Source organism: Labrus bergylta, chromosome 7, assembly GCF_963930695.1.
Source record: "Labrus bergylta chromosome 7, fLabBer1.1, whole genome shotgun sequence".
Taxonomy (NCBI): domain Eukaryota; kingdom Metazoa; phylum Chordata; class Actinopteri; order Labriformes; family Labridae; genus Labrus; species Labrus bergylta.
The window spans coordinates 25,691,016-25,708,571 of record NC_089201.1 but is presented as its reverse complement, the minus strand read 5'-3'; the positions used below and the strand labels follow the sequence as shown (position 1 = coordinate 25,708,571).

At 38.9% G+C, this 17,556-nt stretch overlaps 3 protein-coding genes across 6 annotated transcripts; 1 reads left to right on the top strand and 2 right to left on the bottom strand.

Annotated features, from left to right (window-relative positions):
* Nucleotides 1–337: 337 nt before the first annotated feature.
* Nucleotides 338–5,789, top strand: zwilch (zwilch kinetochore protein). Its single transcript, XM_020631325.3, has 18 exons — nt 338–529; nt 685–727; nt 831–923; nt 1,551–1,687; nt 1,817–2,007; nt 2,134–2,213; nt 2,285–2,440; nt 2,602–2,673; nt 2,764–2,857; nt 2,954–3,006; nt 3,114–3,207; nt 3,588–3,667; nt 3,763–3,919; nt 4,072–4,100; nt 4,185–4,321; nt 4,422–4,517; nt 4,969–5,084; nt 5,207–5,789. Exons 1-18 carry the CDS (start codon nt 480–482, stop codon nt 5,293–5,295), a joined length of 1,767 nt encoding a protein of 588 aa, XP_020486981.2. The 5' UTR covers nt 338–479; the 3' UTR covers nt 5,296–5,789.
* Nucleotides 5,790–5,817: 28 nt separating this feature from the next.
* Nucleotides 5,818–11,129, bottom strand: lctlb (lactase-like b). 4 transcript variants are annotated; one of them, XR_010666700.1, is made up of 16 exons: nt 10,977–11,129; nt 9,965–10,151; nt 9,417–9,577; nt 9,233–9,320; nt 9,039–9,148; nt 8,819–8,947; nt 8,610–8,705; nt 8,456–8,510; nt 8,189–8,350; nt 7,829–8,106; nt 7,598–7,724; nt 7,308–7,507; nt 7,070–7,133; nt 6,758–6,831; nt 6,134–6,178; nt 5,863–5,957 (listed from the first exon to the last, which is right to left on the bottom strand). XR_010666700.1 is itself a non-coding variant. In XM_065957171.1 (15 exons), the coding sequence occupies exons 2-15, from the start codon at nt 10,089–10,091 to the stop codon at nt 5,842–5,844; spliced, it is 1,758 nt and encodes a 585-aa protein (XP_065813243.1). In that variant the 5' UTR covers nt 10,092–10,151; nt 10,977–11,128; the 3' UTR covers nt 5,818–5,841. The 4 variants fall into 4 exon arrangements, 3 of the variants coding, with proteins under 3 accessions (XP_065813243.1, XP_065813245.1, XP_065813244.1); XM_065957171.1 differs by lacking the exon at nt 6,758–6,831 and having other exon boundaries at nt 5,818–5,957; nt 10,977–11,128; XM_065957173.1 differs by lacking the exon at nt 6,134–6,178 and having other exon boundaries at nt 5,820–5,957.
* A 287-nt stretch (nt 11,130–11,416) lies between these two features.
* snapc5 (small nuclear RNA activating complex, polypeptide 5) lies at nt 11,417–14,829 on the bottom strand. The gene is made up of 4 exons (XM_020631327.3): nt 14,653–14,829; nt 14,092–14,220; nt 13,901–13,981; nt 11,417–12,044 (listed from the first exon to the last, which is right to left on the bottom strand). Exons 2-4 carry the CDS (start codon nt 14,179–14,181, stop codon nt 11,862–11,864), a joined length of 354 nt encoding a protein of 117 aa, XP_020486983.1. The 5' UTR covers nt 14,182–14,220; nt 14,653–14,829; the 3' UTR covers nt 11,417–11,861.
* Nucleotides 14,830–17,556: the final 2,727 nt, after the last annotated feature.

The window sequence follows — 17,556 nt, the reverse complement described above, 5'->3', positions numbered from 1 at the left end:
CGTATATATATATATGAATGAAGCTTAAATTTGAGTTAGAATTTTGAATCAAATCGTCACGAATTAACAAACCAGCCTTCAAAATTGTTTCTACTACAGGAACTATTTTATTTTTTTTCGCCGTGATGTCTAGAACAAAACGTAAAGTCCGGACTACTTTCTTTGCAATTATTTAGGATTGAATTTGTTTTTATTTTTTTACTTTAAACTGTATTTTTTTTAAAACAAACATATAATCTGAAACACCCTGCTAATTTTTTGACGTTTTTTTTTTTTTTTAATTTTTAAAACACAGTACAATATAACGATAAAAAGTGATTTACCTCTGACCTCTTGACGTCACCGCCTGAGTGAGCGCGCCACCGTCAAAATATCAACAGTGGCAGCAGCACAAACTTTACAGCAGTCTAACTTCTGGTGTATTAACTTCGACTGTCTTTCAACGCTGTTTGCTCTTTAACAGTGAAACTCTTTTTGAAATGTGCTCAAAGGCGATATCTAGTGCGAAGGAGTTTCACGGTGCTCTTCGGTGAGTTTACATTTGAATGCCTAAAGTTACTATTTATTAACTATTTAGCTTTTACTATGACGTAAACGAGGCTATCTGATTACTTCATGAAATTACTTCAATGTTTACCTTGCATATTTCTCATGAGAGTGTTGTGTTTAACCCTTTTGGTACAGGTCTTTTCTGGATGCGGAAAGAAATGATCCTCGTTTATATGAGGTAATTTCATCTACAGATAAATCGTTTGCACCTATTTGTGTCTATCTATTTGTTTTTTTATTTTTTTAGTATTGATGGTAAAAATGTATCGATTGTGTTTCAGGAGGACATCCAAGTCTTAAAGATGAATGGAGACAGTGTCCCTGTCCTGAATATGTTCTGTGGAAACCATCCAGTCTTCATCTGTGAAAAAGCTGTGAGAAAAAAAAAATAATAATAATGTTACTAATTTTCATTCATTCTGGTTTCCTGAGACAAGTTTAAGGTCAAGGTTTCTTTATTCGTCTCCCTAGAGAGACATTTGTCTAGGATGCTGGGAAATTGCTGCATGGACAATACATCGAAAACAATATAAAAACAGTAATTACAAATTAGCTTAACCGTGCTACAGTTCACCCAAGCGTCTGCTAATACACACACACACACACACACACACACACACACACACACAGTCCTACAGTCACAGGAGCATGCACATGCACACTGTGCACATGTACACACAACAACAGACTGTTTCATACATGCATACATGTCTACAGTTATCGGTACATTGGGGGCCTCCTGGTTTTCCGTTCATCCTCTCTTTCTTTTGTTTTGGAAGTCTAGTGTTTCTTTTCAGAAATCACAAACAATATTTTTTGATCTGCTTCTTTTGGTTTTCAATGGGGCACATTGCTTTTTATTGCTTAGAATTTGATAGGATTTTAAATATTCCTCCAGCCTTGAATTTAAGTTTACTTGATATTGTGCATCACATTTTTCTTCCTAAGTCTCTCACTAACAGCAATCATTGAAACATATTTTTATTTCTTTATTTCACAAGGTTCCGAAAGTAACTGAATGTGATAATCAGCAAATGAACGTAACATCAAACAGCTCTGATGAAGATGCCGATGTGGACGACGCTGATACACTCCAGACAGAATTGGGACCGCAGCCACTCACAATCATGAAAGCGAGGTGACTAGTCACAAGAGGTTTCAGAATACTTTATCCAAATAAAGCTAATGCTTATAGTGTTCTATTAGCTAAACACCTTATAGACTGGATGGAAATTCAATGTCGTTCTACCATTTTTTTGTTTTACAGGCAGTTGCTGTCTTGGTATACATTATCTCAAAATGCTAATGTGTCAGCTCTGGACGACAACGCTGCCTTACTGCCTCTGTGGGTGCGATGTGACATGTCTGATCCAGCTGGAACAACGTGGTTTGGAGCTGAAACTGTGTGCACGGGCAATAAAGTGTCTGGTGTCAAACTATACTCTGTAACCTGCAAAGGTAGAGGTCAAAAGATTTAAATCGTTTTGAAAAAAAAAACACCCTTGACAAATGATCAGTACAGTGTATATTTGTTTCTGATCAAATCCTGTGATTTTAACGCTTCTTGCATTCCAATTTTGTTAGGCTCAACTGTGGACAAAGGCTCCCTCATAACCTTGGAAGAGCTTAAACGGGACCACAAGGAAAGGCATCACCCCTCCTCGGTAAGTGATTGTGCATACTCTTTTAAGTCAGTGTAAATATCATCCCTTTTTATATCTGTCCATGCTTCCAGATGACAGTTAAAGGCAGTGCCAGGTTCAGCTTGTTTGGCTCCACTGTTGTTGAAAACACCACAATTGAGTCGCAGAGCACTGTGACAGTGGATTTCAAATGGAGCCATGTGGAGAGTATCCTTGAGACCCCGCCCCTGTCATCCACAGCAAACCTGGTAAGCAGCATTTATCCACACTCAAAACATGATCTCTCTTTTTCATGAATGCTCAATTTTTGCATGTTTGAAGTATAATTGGAACGTTATAATACAGTTTAAAATCTATAATAAATTAGCATACTTAGTGTTTTGACGTGTCTACCTTTGCTCACGTGCAGAACATCAAAGTTGCCAGTGGTGACATGAGGAGCCCGATGTACGAGATGTACAAGGAGCTAGGGTTTCTTCAGGTTGGCATTCTGCAGTAATTTGAGAAGAATGACTATGAGATATCAGGCATCTGTTACATTTAGTTCTTTATTAGTATACTGTCATTTCAGACACTTGCTGATGGTTTGAGAAATGGTGAGACCGAATGGATGGAACCTTTGGAAAGCGTATCAGCTGTAAATCTAACCAAGGCTTTCCTAGAAGGTATCTGCTTTGTTAAGACAATGCGTCTTGACTATGATTTAAGAAAAACCATAGATAACCATAGATAATTGATTTCTTTGTTTACCGTCTATTCAGAGCTTCAGGGCACTGCCAAGACACTGCAAGAGAAGGCTGAAAAACCAGCCGAGGTATGATACCATTAAAAACAAAAGGATTTTTCACAAAATAATTCATTTTAGAACAAACATCTTAGCTGTCATGCTCTTTTATTGTTTTGTTTTTTTGTACCACAAAGGTGAAGACTGAGACAGACACTCCCATCTACAACTCCCTCTTGGAACGAGGGGATTTGGATTTTGTGGAGCAGCTTTGGGCACTAATGAGAAAGAGTGAGTCAACTCCTCTATAAAGAAGACAACTAACTATTTCATTAAGCATTACAAACAGGCCTTGACAACCTGTGGCTTAGTTGGTAGAGTCGGTTGTCTCTTAACCAGAAGGTTGGCGGTTAGATCCCCAGCTCCTGCAGCCACATCGCTGTCCAGCTTCGTCAGCTGCATGTGCATGTGTATGAATGGGATTAGTTACTTCTGATGGTCACTTTATGTAGCCGTCTCTGCCATCAGTGTGAGTATGGGTTGGTGTGACCTGTGGTGTAAAAGCGCTTTGAGTAGTCCAAAGACTAGAAAAGCACTATCCAAGCTCAAGTCCATTTACCATTTACCATTTACAACCACTTCCCCTCTACTCATTTTTATGTGAATTACAGGTGTGACTTCATATCAAGACATCGGTGACTGCCTGAAGCTGGTCATTGAAGCTCTCAAATACCATGACATCAAACCCTGGGTAAGACAAAATGCCCGTTCCACAAAAAAAGTATGCTCTTTAAGGATATGTGGTGGTGTGATAGTTTAATTTAATTTTTTCTTCACTTTGTCCAGATTCACAGAGACAGCAGCAGCTCCCTCAGCAAACTCATCCTACAGTCCTACCACCAACAGATCGATCATGTGTCTCTCACAGGGGTCACCCCGGTCCACATGCTGCTGGAGATGGGTCTGGACAAGATGAGAAAGGATTACATCAACTACCTCATTGGTAACCTCAAACATATTACCCCTTTTAATGTCATTATAACTCTATTTTTAGTACATTTGATTACATTTTTTTTATAGTTACATTTAACCTCTTTGTACATGAATCACTGAGCACAGACTTTGCCTAAATATTGAACTATTTTTTTTTGTTAGGTGAAGAATTGACAACTCTAAACCATTTGGTAAGCATAAAACTATTTTACTCACATCCTTTTTAAAAAGGGCAGTTAAAAAAACATCCTTAGTCTGAATATTTGCCTCCGTAGTGTTATTACCTGAGCACAGAAGTCGATCTGCAGGAGCAAGTGATCCGACTCAGGAAATTGCACCATCTGCTGGAAATAATACTGACCTGCAGTGCCTTCCTGGGTTTGCCCTATGATCGACTCTTCCTGCTGACACAGTTAGTAGATCCATTTCGCTATTTTTCAGGGATATGTTAGCGTTCAAAAATGAACTTTCTGGATGTTGACCCTAAATGAGACACTCTCCTTTTCTTTTAGATCATGTTTGCAGCACTACAAAGCACACCCGTATGATGAAGAGCATGAATTCAAACTGCAAATCAAACCGGCACTGATAGGTCATTTCTACCAGAAGTAAGAAAAGCAATCCTTTAAACACTGTCTCTTTCCTTTTCAAAGAAAATAATGGAAGAGGTTAAGATATTTGTCTTTTTCTTAATGTTTAAACTCAGACCTAATTTTTTGTTCCCTTTTGAAGAACTGTTTTTCAATCCTTTACATTGCATCAAATATGAAATAAAATAAAAAAACTTAATGTGACAGAAGAAAACCCTCTGTATTCAGATGTTTTCATGAGGCAGGTTGTTCTCTGCAGTAAGAGAAACACTTTTAGTCTTTCACTATTTTTTTTATGCGGTCACATGAATTCCCTGCCTGTTTTCAATTGCTACTTCAGTTATTCAAACCAATCGATCCTGCTTTTTTTAAGCATTTACAACAGTATTAAGAGTTTTCCCATATGATCGACAGCAAAGATTTAACTGGAGCTAATATCTCATCCTTCATGTTTGTGTGTATTTAACAGAGAGCACCCAGTAGTGTGGGGTGTTGAGGTGTCCAGTGGCCACGGTCTGCGTGAGGTCAGGACGTCCTTGCAGCTCAGTGACAGACCACTGGTTGATCATGTCATCTTTGACACAGGTGATTTAAAAAAAAAAAAAGCAAAACATCATATGCAGTATTTCATGTTGCTGACACAAGGGAGTTAAGAATGTCTCTAAAAGGCAGCTAACAGTTGTCTTGTTTGGCTGTTTTGTCTTTAGATTACCCAAATGAAACAGTGAATGGGGACAGTGAGGACCCTGCCTTCTTCTCCACCATGGTGTGCTGTAGCCTCGTCAACTTTGCATGAGTTTACACAGAGAACAGTTAACAACAAAGGAGGTGTTTATTTGGCATTTTTAGATATTCTCATTAGTATTCCAAATTGTATCAATGCCACAAGAAGAAGCTATATAGTCTTATTCTGCATCAGAAAGTGTACAAGGTAGTGTACACTAAGTGGTTTCTTGTTCATCCTCTGTAGTTTTGTCAAATATTTAAAGTGACCAACTTGTTTTATTTATGTACTGTATCGTCTTTGGCACTCTCAATCTAATCTTTGTTGTCATAGTTACAGAACTTCAGCAATAATTCAATAAGAAAATCCAGAATGTTGCGGGGCTGCCCACACAGTTTTACTGTCTCTTATTAAATTCATTATCATACAGTAGGTCTTTTTAATGTGTTACAGCACAAATTGTATGCACACCAAAATGAGAAAGTCACAGATTCTCTTGTAATTCAGTTCAAATAATGTACTTATAGTCACACCTGCTCAATTAAAGTAATAATGTATTTACATTATGAGTGTGGTAATGTTTGTGTTTGTAAACATGCACACTGTGACAGCTCCTTTTTAGTTCCGCCTTCGCAGCAGGAACATGAGGAAGATGGCGCTTAGCAGAATGGAGAGTGTGCACACAGTGGGAACAACAATCTCAGTAACCATCTCCATGTGGCTGGTCAGAGGGTCTGTAAAGCACACACACATACACACACGTTAACCACTCACCATTACTATGCAGTCTATAGACACTAGTTGTGAAGCGAGTTATGATGCTTAAGCACAGCACTCAAAGGGTTAATATTCTCTCCCTAGATCAAATCATCCTTTATCGTATTTAAAGTGAGCATGAGGGATTCCTTACCATGTATAAGTCTTAGAATATTGGCAGCAGTACTCCGCTGTTCCTCTAACAAAAAAAAAGCAACAAAAAAAGAAAGTACTCAGAGTTGATTAACAGCATTTTAACCCTTTGAGAACTGCACGCAGCGAATGGGGAATAGTTCAGAAAGCAGAATTTGCACTGTGGTCAAGTAACCTGACAATTGTATCATCCAGAATGTTTTTAACTTTCAAAAAGCTTCATGGATGATTGACAGATGTGGCTTTGGACAATCACAGGAAGTTGTCAGGTGTGTCTGGTCACATGAATGTCCTTCCTGAATGGCAGTTGTGCTATTTGGGAAAATGTAAAATCCTGCTTTTTGCAATACCCCATGGGCACAGATGAGCTTCATGCGAAATTAGTTCATGCTGAAGCTGTTGTAGAACAAGAAGGGCTCGTCTAAGTTGCAAAGCGGGCACACAAGTAAAACTTTACAAAGAAAGAAATTAGTTGCACACTGCACAGAGAGAGTTCAAGCTTATTTCAAAGGCTGGTCTTGGTGTTAAAGTGCAGAAGCTTGTTTTTGTTAGTCTCATTCAAATAAAAGAAGCTAATTTGAAAAGCAGCAGAAACAGAAATTTGGCATTAAAGACAGACATATACCCTCAAGTTCTAAACTTCATCATGCACTGGCCAAACCTTTGCCATTTCTGCATGTTCCTGGGATTTTCTTCTAGCTGGAGGGGCAAACAAAGAAGATATCTCTCTGTTAGAGAATTTGTTCATTAAGTTTTCCATCCTTCTTATTCAACTACTGATTTTGTCATTGGTTTTCTGGGGTGCTTGAAGTAAAGCAACACATATTCAAGTCAAATTATAATTTTTTTAGGTCATAATCTTTATTTGTTTACCCCAGCTAGTTATAAACCTCTGATGGCAGATAAATATGGCCAGGTATGTTGAAGACAAACTGACCTGCAGCGAGGAGCTGGTTGCTGGAAGAACAGGTCTCAATAGCCTTCCTCCTCCAGTTCTCAACCTGTGTGGGTTTACAATGCAATTACATATCATGACTGGATATGTACTGGATTTATTCACACAATTCTTCTGGTTTATTCAAATTCAAATATTTAAGTCTAGAAGGATGTTTGAAAAAGTCTGTCTGGAAAGTATTGGTATCAGAGCTTGTAAGTCACCGTATTGTGTGTCTTACCTCTCTTTGGTTGGGAAAGCCATTGGAGCTGATGACGCGTTTGTAAAACTGGACAGAAGCTTTTGGATAACGAGGCTTGTTTTTGTTCCTGAAGTCCACGTAGTACAGGCCAAACCTCTCAGAGTAGCCTTCATCCCACTCAAACTTGTCCAGCAGGGACCACGCGGTGTAGCCCTTCACATTGACTCCATCCTTAATAGCTGAGTGACAACACAAGGACCAGAAAAGGCTTGCATCAAATTTCCCCTCATTGCCAAACAAGCTGCGTTAATCTGTGTGAGTTAATTCACCTTTCAGCATCTCATTGATGTAGTCCTTAAAGTACTGTATCCTCCAGTCATCACACAACTCAGTGCACTGCATCTTCTCAGAGACTCCATTCTCGGTCACATAAACCATCGGGTTTCCATACTGAGTCTAGATGGGGAACAATAAAAACGTGTACTAAGAGGTTTAAAAAAAAAAAAAGTTTTCTAACTAGGGTTGTAGTATGCTAAGACCATATTTACACTATAAGGTACCTTGACAAAATTGAGTAGACGTCTGAAACCCCATGGCACAGAGTAGAGCCACTCAGACCCCGGGTCAGGCCACCGTGGGTCAACCAGCTCAGCCAGGTCGCGGTCCGTGAAGTAGCTGCTGCTGCTGCGACCTGACGGGTTGTTCTTTTGGGTGATGTAGCGGGTGGTGAAATGACCGATCCCGAGGAAGTCGCAGGTGCCTTTGATGTAGCTCTTTTCTTGGGGTGAAAATGTTGGCAGGCGAGATGTGCCAAGGCCCTGTTGGACACTTTTCCTTCCTGCAAATACAGTTACAATCAGAGTAGTTCAAACCTCGTCGACCCGTATAACCTCAAACTTACTGTTTGCAGTCTCACTTACCAATGAAGTCTTTCATCACCTGAGGGTAGTCTCCATGAAATATAGGTGTCGCAAACCAGCCTAGGTAGAACTGAACATATCTCTCAGCTGCTTCTATGTCTTTCTGGTTGCTGAGATCCACCGGCTCTCCCCAGTCTCCAGACAGAGAGATCCCAACCAGACCTACCAAAGTAAACAGAAGCGCTCATCACAAAGACAGACAGCACTGTTAAGAGGTAAATATTGAATTAATTATTTTTGCTACTCCAAGTATTTGACCTTGTTTACCTTTTTGTTTTGCCCTCCATTGGGTATCGTAAGTGTGCCAAACTCTAGCATGTGCCTGTGAAAAATGATGTTTTGAATATGACTCATATTTAAAGTCAAAGTGGAGCATAAATCGCCAAGTGTCCGATCACTGAATGTAAATTCATTTCCCTACCTTGATTATGTGATGGGCAGCTTTATACGCCCCTGTTCCTTTTAACCTCAGTCCAGGAGCATGCTCCCCTGTCTCATAGCCTTCAACAGCTATGGACTGGAGCAAAGAGCAAGTTATGGTGTTATCATGTTGATTGTAATGACAAGTTGATATATGTTCATACCAGCTGTATGATTAAATCTGTTTAGTATCTTTAAAAGCAGACCTACCCATGGGTTGTTGAAAGTGATCCAGTATTTGATTCTACTGCCAAATCTTTCAAAGCAAAGGTTGGCAAATTCATTAAAATGATTAACCATGCTTATATTCTGCCATCCACCATGCTTCTCTTGAAGAACCTAGAAAAAAACCAAAAAGTGAGGTAACTCAGTGAAGAAGAATAGAAATGGAGTGCAAAGCTAGGGATAATACGCATGTTTAGATGTCAACCTGTGGAAGATCCCAATGATACAGAGTGACAATGGGAGTGATCTTGTTCTCCAGCAGTTGGTCGATAAGTTCATCATAGTACTGTATTCCCTTTTCATTTATATGGTCAGCTGCAAATAATATCAAAGTATACATGAGTTATCAGCTGCAGCAAATATCAAAAGAAAAGGCTTGTATGACAAGCAGTTACTCACACTTGATGCCAGTGGGGATGAGTCTTGGCCAGGATATGGAGAAGCGATAGTGGTTGAGCTTCAGCTCCTTCATCAAAGAAACATCATCCTGAACAACACCCACACAATGAAATGAAAGATGTAGACTTTGGTTTTGCATTTTTTTCTCTTTCTATGTCTAAGAAACTTCACACCAATCACCCACCCTGACTTTGTGGTAGCCCTCACAGGATGAATCCCCAGTGTCATTTTGTTGGATTTTGCCTTTCTTATGACTGAACACGTCCCAGATGCTCAGTCCTTTTCCATCTTTGTCCCAGGCTCCTTCTGTTTGATAGGCTGAACTGCCGGCACCCCACGAAAATCCTGATTAAAACAACATTGTCATCAACCATTCGGCCTCATGTACTGAGTTCACACTGCAGTCAAAAGTGACCTGAATATGATTATTTTTGCTGCTATGTGAATGAGATCCATAGATTGTATATATCTAAATCTAATTTATTTGTAATGACAGTGTGAACAGCACAAGTCCTATTTAATCTGATATGTTCAAACAAGATTTTGGCCACTTTTATACGTGGATTCCCACAGGAGTCTGATACAGACCACATTTAAAAAGCAATGTGAACAGCCAAACAGAAAAATCAGATTTGTGCATTATGGCTTGCAGTGTTAACATAGTCTTAGATGGGAGAAAGAATATCAACAATTCATATATGCAGAAGAAACGCCGAAGAAAGTTGGGTTTACCAGCTGGAAAAGTGCCATAATAGAAGGAGCCGTGGTCGTTCTTTGTCCAGTCGAAGTCCTCAGCCGAAGACAGACACAGCACCAACATAAGCACATGACACACACTAAGTGCACAGCGGGGCAGCATGGTACTCCTGAGCCTGCAGCACAGTCACTGTCCGGTTCTGCTCCAGTCTCTCACTGATGTCTGCACACAGGTAGAGAACCTTCAGCACCTCTAGTCACACTTAAATGAAATACCCAACACACACTTACACCTCTTTCATTTTTAATTGACTAAATAAGTTGCAGGAAAAAAAATAGCATGAAAACAATAAACGGTCACTAGAGCAGTCTGAACATGTCTCCACTGCCATTGGCCACGGGGGGTCCCACATCCCTATTGCAGAGCCAAATTCCCTCTTTTCAAACTCAATGGTGTGTGTGCTTATCTTGCTGAGGCAGACAGATCCCATACAAACCCTGGTTTCACCTATGTAAGCAAAGTTAATGTCAGAGAGGATGATACATTTACCAGGCACAATTACATGACAATAGAGCAACCTGACATCCCATAAATGTAATAAAATTGACCTTTTCATTAACCCCAACATGAGATATTTGTTACCCTAACAGTTTAAGGACTCAATTTAATTAAAATATTCTCAGGGGGGAAATCTGGAGTTGTAAAGACTCGCAATACATTTTAGCACAATCTCTTCACTTTCCTGCAACCTGTGTGCTCCATTTGGACGTTTTATATAAGGAAAAATTGCAAAGATAACACTTTGTTGTGTGAGTTTCATATCATGTATGTGGTAACAGCTCATATGACTTTAAATTGTTCTTAAAAATAAATGATTGTGCTTTACAATCCCAACCGTGTTTAAATTGTTGTTGCCGTTCTCTCTTTTTAGCCATTCTCTTCTAATGAATTATAAACTGTGCAGTGTTCGTAACCAGCATTAAATTCACAAGTTCAATACCCCTTTCATTTAAAACGGTAAATAACTGTAAAAAGACTCTTACTTACCTTTTTAACTTATGGAGCATTCATTTGCAGCAGGTGTGTGTGCTAAGCCCTATTCCCCGGGTGAATGGCAGCTCTCCTGGAACAGCAGACCGTGTAGAAAGCTGTATCTATCTATTGGGGCGCTCACTATTGTACAATCCCTGTAGCACCACCCTCCTCCAGAGCTGTCCCTGCTGTCAGCGTGAAAGCTGGCCTTATTGTGAAGCTCACTGTATTGTTTTATCTGTTTAGAAAATGCTGAATGGTTTGTTGGTGGAAAGTGTTTGCACTGCATTACATATTTGCCTGGGTCAGGTTGGGACAATTTTAAATACGTGTTACCTTAACTCAATATCTAAGAAGGAAACCTTAAAAACATCCAAGAACACATGAGAAACAATAGTTTATGTTGGGAAGCAAGTGGGGGTGAAACTGGAAGTATACATGTAAGAATCAGTCAGTTGAACCTTATGCAAAACATTTTATTTTGTGCTTACGATTTGTATTTCTTACACAACTCACACATATCTTCACACATATCTTCACATATGGCCCAGCCATACATCTAAATGCTAACCCTCAAAATGCACAACATGTCTAGTTAGCTATAAGCACCTAATAACACTGTGTTACGGCATTTTGGTGAGACATTTCTCACTTAATTTGATACAAGTTGTAACATAAATTGAAATCCTGACCACATGTCTTAAACCAGGCAAAAAAGAAAAGAAAAAAGGATACCGCTAGCACCACACATCATACACTGCAACTGTTACTCACTCGGTCCAAATAAATTAAACTTCCTAAGTGAAAGTACAAAACAAGTTGTTAAATAAACAGACATCTGTTTACATGGGATTCTTATTTAGAGGTGCAAATATTTTAGCCCCGGTAACACTGAGACTCTCAGTAATCATCATCTTCATCCTCCTCAGGCACAAGCTCATTGTCATCTTCTATATCATCCTCATCGTCTTCCTCCTCCTCATCGTCTTCATCCTCCTCCTCCCCCATGTCATAATCTTCAGCGGCATTCAGTAGCAGTTTAGTCCGATTGATCTCGCTCTCATCATCAAGGTTAATATTAGCCTGAAACATGAAAACAAATGAACAACTGGGTCTGCTTTCTTCTTTTACTAAATAGAAAATGTCTTACTGGTCTAAGTTTATATTAGGACTACTCAATTGTGGCAAAATCACTATTATTTTGATTGAAACACTTAAAAGTAGTGGCCACAGGGTCCAAACTATGTGCCACAGCTCCCTCTGCTCCTCACTTAAATTAAAGCGAAGGCTGTTTGGTGGAAGGGTGCGCTCCATTTATCACACATGACCAAATGAGCGCAACACATCATGAGCTGCAATCAGATTAATCTCAATTATCTTGTTTTCATGATTCTGGGAAGTCAAAACCGTAAATTAAATTCAAACTCAATTAATTACCCAGCAATAGTTTATATCACGTCTCAAGTTTGATTAGAATATCTGGTACTGCCTTAAAGGAGCATCTATCAAACAGCAGGTTTATATCTCAGAGCAAAGTAATCATGACATGCTAGTGTTCAGTGCACTAGCTGCAGAAAGGAGAGTTTTCGATTAAGAGTTAGGAAAAAAAATACAACAGATCCTGTACAAGACAAACCATTTGTAAAAAGAGAGCAAAAGATTTTCAGTGCTATGAAGTTAGCGTTAAGTTAAAGATAGAATTTTCATCAAGCATTACCTTACATAAATATTTAAAGATGAATCACACAAGCTTCCTCACAAAGCTATTATGTTTGTGACTTACAGGAAGTCATATAATTAAAAAAAAACTCAAATGTGTAAGCTACTGCGTTGTAACAATGTGATAATATGTTTTGTACGATGGCCGACAAGGGGAGTCCAGTGAAGTGGAGGCGGGTTTCCCTGACAGAACCCCTGCTCAGCTGTTTCATCCACGGTGTGCAATTCCAGGCTGGGCTCGCTTTAAATGTCCTTCTTAAGCTCTGTGGTTAAACTACGCAGCTTTCCCATCTAAACCAAACATTCACTTCCTCATCTCACTCACTCTCTTCCGTCAATTTTAAACTGTTCGAATGAAAAAATGCTGAATACTGAAAAAGTGCTCAACTCAATCAAACCAACTTATATTTGAATTTTTCAATAAGAGGGAATATATTAACATAACATGCTGTGACATCTGTAAGCATCTACCATAGTTCACCATACTGCCATACAAAGGCAAAATTTTTTCAAAAATTAGTTTTTGTCATTTTTGGAACATTACAGATGTGTTTTATTATGTGGACAAATATCTTGAGTCAATTGTGTTGTTTTTTTGAGAAAATAGTAGGTTGTATTTGCCTTAACTTCCAAAAGCCCTGGAGAAACCAAGACAGAGTGCAGTAACTTCACTCATCAGGGTCTTTGAACTGCAGCATTCAGGAATACTCAAACTGAGTTAAGGTCTTCTGCCTTTGTTTTACGTGCAGATCAAAGTGAAGTTACTGTTTCACTGCAGTGGAGTTAAGGTGTTATGTCTTTGTTTTAATATCTGTCATCAAGCACTCTTTGACACACACAGTAGCTTGACTAAAGTGTAGCAAAGAAATAGTGTTTGGTTGTGTTATTTTAACAATGCAACAAAGTGAAATACAGCATCAAATGGAAGTTAATGCCTTTTGCCTTGGCATGACCCCGTTATTATTGTACAGGCAATGAAAAAGGCAGAGTACCTTAACTTCCCAAATAAGGGTCAAGGGTCATGTTTGAGCTAAAGATTTATATGAACATTAATAACCTCATTAAAAAGACAAAGAATTGCCACATTTCCAATATTCTGCCTGCAACTCATTTGGCTGCACAACAAAAAGACTTTAAAGTCATTTGTCTTAGTTCTACAACTCTTTTGCCTTTGTAGGGCAGCGTAGTTCCCTGCTGTCCTCTCAGCAACAACACATTACCTCTATTTCTGGGGACAATTGTGGAGAGGCTCCTTCTTCTGTTTGAGCATTAATGATGGATTTCAAGGCCCCTTCTTCAAACTGAAACAGAGTGAGCACAAACACAACATAAAAATCACACGCACCACTAAAAAAACAAAAAAAAGAGACACAAATCCAAACACAGACTGTAATCTCCCTAAAGTCCTTACCTTCAACCTGTTAAGCTGTTCTTGTAGCATGACTTTGATTTTAAGGAGAGTCTCCTCTTCCTTCTTCAACTCCTGCAGACGGCTGTGCATCTTTACTGGCGCTGCTGCAGTCGGACCATTTCCTAAATACTGATGGAGAAGATGCATGTGTAATCAAATAGGTTGTTAATAACAGGTAACATGGGTGGCTACGTTTACAACCTGTCAAAAATGTTCCTGGTCAAAACTTATGCTGGACAGCCTTTCTTATATAATACTGTCAACAAGAAGAAATTGTGCTGGGGCTTTTTTTTTTTTCATCCAACATCTGTCCCCAAGATTAGAATAAAGTATGAATTAAAACAATACATAAACAATATATATTAAAACACTATTATATTTTGCATTGATCACATTCAGTAATGAGCAGGTGTGTTTACGCTTAAGAGCAAACTGCCACAGGTAAGAGCGAGATTGAATTGTTAGTGCAGCATACAAACAAAACAATTTGGCTAAATAGCGACAATGTTACCCCCAAAATGACCCGAACCTGCAACGTAAAGCCCAGTTTGAGGCTATTACCTTTGTGTTCAATTTAGGCTAGAGCTCCATATCAGCGTATAAATGAGAGACACAGAAGAGAAAGTACTCCTGACAGCGTTAATTTTTTCGATAGACTTGTGTTATCTGTTGTGCTAAAAGCTCATGCTACCGCTAATAGCTAAAGTTTGTGTCCTGTGGTTATGCGGTCATTTCCGGGAATAGTGGCAGCCGACGACTGTAGGAATTTACCATTTTAGTCTCGAGAAGCAACGATGTGTAAAAATAAATAAATAAAAAGTACTCAGAGCGGAGGTATACACGTTTTAATCTCTAACTTGAAAGCAATGGTTCATCTTTTTTTTTTTTTTATTTCTTCCCAGTAAATTCGAAAAACATTATAATAATTTAAAGATAATTTGGTTGCATACATTTGTTCTGTGAGTTAAATGGAATATAATACCAAAGCATTGTAATTTTAATTTACTCTCATTTGATTTATTGTGAAAAATAATAATAATAAAAAACAAATCCCATACTTATCCAAACTGATTTTCAGAAACACGACCCTACCGTGAGCACTTGAATGCAGCACTTGACAGAAGGGGATGTTGAGTTTGGCGACATCTTGTGGCCAACCACGACAATGACCCTTTTAGAGGCATCTAGGTGCTTCACAGGTGAGACCAATAATTGATTATTTGAACATGTGTTCGGTTCGACTGAACGAAAACCAAGCTCTGGTTTGGCTTACCAAAAGTAAGTAAGTTAAAGAAGAAGATAAATTGGCGTCATAAGTCATTTAAATTGAGCAACTTTGTACTTATATAGGCTACTCACTTAGGCTACTTGTCACATCACCGTTAGTTTGAGACGGTGGACATGACAATTCAATTCAATTCAAAAAACTTAATTTGTCCCCGGGGAGCAATACAAAGGCACACAGAGCAGTAAATTAACAACAGTGCAAGTAAACAAAACAGAAACAATAGAAAGTGTCAATTTAAATACAACTTAAAGCTTAAACTTAACTTAAAAATACAAAATATAAAATATAAAAGAGTAGATATAAGTGGACAGTGATCGGACTAACAGATGTAAACAGATGTAACCATAACTATGTGCAGTAGTGACCAGATGTAAACAGATGTAAAGAGAACTATGTGCAGTAAACGAGAAATATATATATATATATACAGAGCTATGTACAAGTAGGCAAATACTAAATGATAAGTTATTAAGGTGCATGGTGAATAATGGAACAATTTGACATGAGCTAGTGCAGGGGTGGGCAACTGGCGGCCCGGGGGCCACATGCGGCCCCCATCCTTAACCTTAAATGTGGCCCTCAGGTTAATTTTTTACACATCAATTAATTGGAAACATGAAGAGAACATGATGAAATCTGCCATGAAATCATGAAAACCAGAGATATGTCCATAATAATATCTGATCACTGGTATATGTTGAGTTAATTTGAGACATAATCGACTGTAATCGTTTAATTTGGCCCCTCTGGCAGTGAGAATTAAATGAATGTGGCCCTTGCTGTGACCAAAGTTGCCCATCCCTGAGCTAGTGTTAGCCTAACGTTAACTTATTAACGCTAATTAATGCAGTTGAGCAAAGGGCAGTCCCATTTCTTTTCTAGTTTTCACTGTTCTTCCTGCTTTCTTAAAAGTGTTTGATGTGGCAGGTGTCAACTTAACGGCTCTTGGAAGCCTAATTTGTAACAAATGTAGCCTAGTTCATGGTGTTAGTCTTCCTCATAAAACATAAGGGTCACTCTATTGGAAGGCAAACTGGCCCTTAAAGTTAGGACTGCTTGCTCCCTATCGTAGGCCTACCATAAGCTTAAAGAGCTAATATGCAAGGTGTAAATTTGACTCTTATGCTGGCATTACTCCCATTACTGACTCTACTTGTATGATGACTAGCAGGACTAAACGTGTGATACACTTATAAAACACAGATGAATACATTCATTGGAAGAACAGATTAATGACAGAATTTGGAAAGGGTGGAAATGAAACTGGTGTCTATGGTTCATAAACACAATTTCTATTTATGGTTAGTTTGTCAGAGTGATGTAGCAGCCCCCCATTTTTAAGTTCCTGACCTCCCCCGTTAAAACATATTCTGCAGACTTCCCCATAAGGCATGCCCCCAGGCCCTACTACACTAAAAAGGGAGCAGGTAAAGTAGATAACGAATTCAGTGAAAACTTAAATAGATCACAGATGGAACTCATTGATGTGAACTAGATCTGAAACAGCTCCTAATCAGGCTTCAAAAAAATGTTAGAAGAGCCCATTAGGTTCTTTATAGGATTTCTTGACTAAGTCTATCCAGATGTGTGCATTGATAATCACAACACACATGCATGCCTGGAGTCTAACAATGGAGGTCAGCCAAAAGAAGAGAAATACCTCTCTCTGTTCACACACAAGAAATCTTAACCACTATAGGTTTCCTGAACCAGATGCATTCTAATGGTGTGCTAGAAAATACTTTAAACAGCACAGCTCATAAAAAAGGTGGAAAGTAACACTTGAAAATTTGCCAATGCATCTTTTTTTACTGTTAATTAAAGATTTCTTTTTTATCATGACACAATACTTGGGTGGATATTTTTTTGTTTTCCTCCTTTGCTCCAGGTAAGGAGCAGCACCTGTCCAATGTGAAGGCAGTAGCCCCCACTATGGAAAGTACTCCCCCTAAGGACATGAGGGCGGGTCATGGCTGCCGACAGGCAAGTAGCCATGTGTCTCTGTCACAGGTTTGATAATAAATGTTCCCCTAAATACTGTTTTTAGCTGTGCTTTTCTGAGCTAGGCTGCAAGACAGCACATGACTATGCATTAAACCTTCCAGTACAATTACTTTTGCCAAACGTATATCTGCTACCCATGTCATACTGTGTCTGCATTATTTAAAACGAACAGT

Excerpts from the sequence above, each read along its gene's own strand:
- snapc5 (XM_020631327.3), bottom strand. The coding sequence starts at position 14,181 with ATGCACAGCCGTCTGCAGGAGTTGAAGAAGGAAGAGGAGACTCTCCTT. Across the intron at positions 13,982-14,091 it reads AACAGCTTAACAGGTTGAAG|TTTGAAGAAGGGGCCTTGAA; the intron begins GTAAGGACTTTA and ends ACTCTGTTTCAG. Across the intron at positions 12,045-13,900 it reads AATTGTCCCCAGAAATAGAG|GCTAATATTAACCTTGATGA; the intron begins GTAATGTGTTGT and ends TTCATGTTTCAG.
- zwilch (XM_020631325.3), top strand. The coding sequence starts at position 480 with ATGTGCTCAAAGGCGATATCTAGTGCGAAGGAGTTTCACGGTGCTCTT. Across the intron at positions 728-830 it reads ATGATCCTCGTTTATATGAG|GAGGACATCCAAGTCTTAAA; the intron begins GTAATTTCATCT and ends ATTGTGTTTCAG. Across the intron at positions 3,920-4,071 it reads TTACATCAACTACCTCATTG|GTGAAGAATTGACAACTCTA; the intron begins GTAACCTCAAAC and ends TTTTTTTGTTAG.
- lctlb (XM_065957171.1), bottom strand. The coding sequence starts at position 10,091 with ATGCTGCCCCGCTGTGCACTTAGTGTGTGTCATGTGCTTATGTTGGTG. Across the intron at positions 8,107-8,188 it reads GGTGATGAAAGACTTCATTG|GAAGGAAAAGTGTCCAACAG; the intron begins GTAAGTGAGACT and ends CTGTATTTGCAG. Across the intron at positions 7,508-7,597 it reads CATCAATGAGATGCTGAAAG|CTATTAAGGATGGAGTCAAT; the intron begins GTGAATTAACTC and ends GTTGTCACTCAG.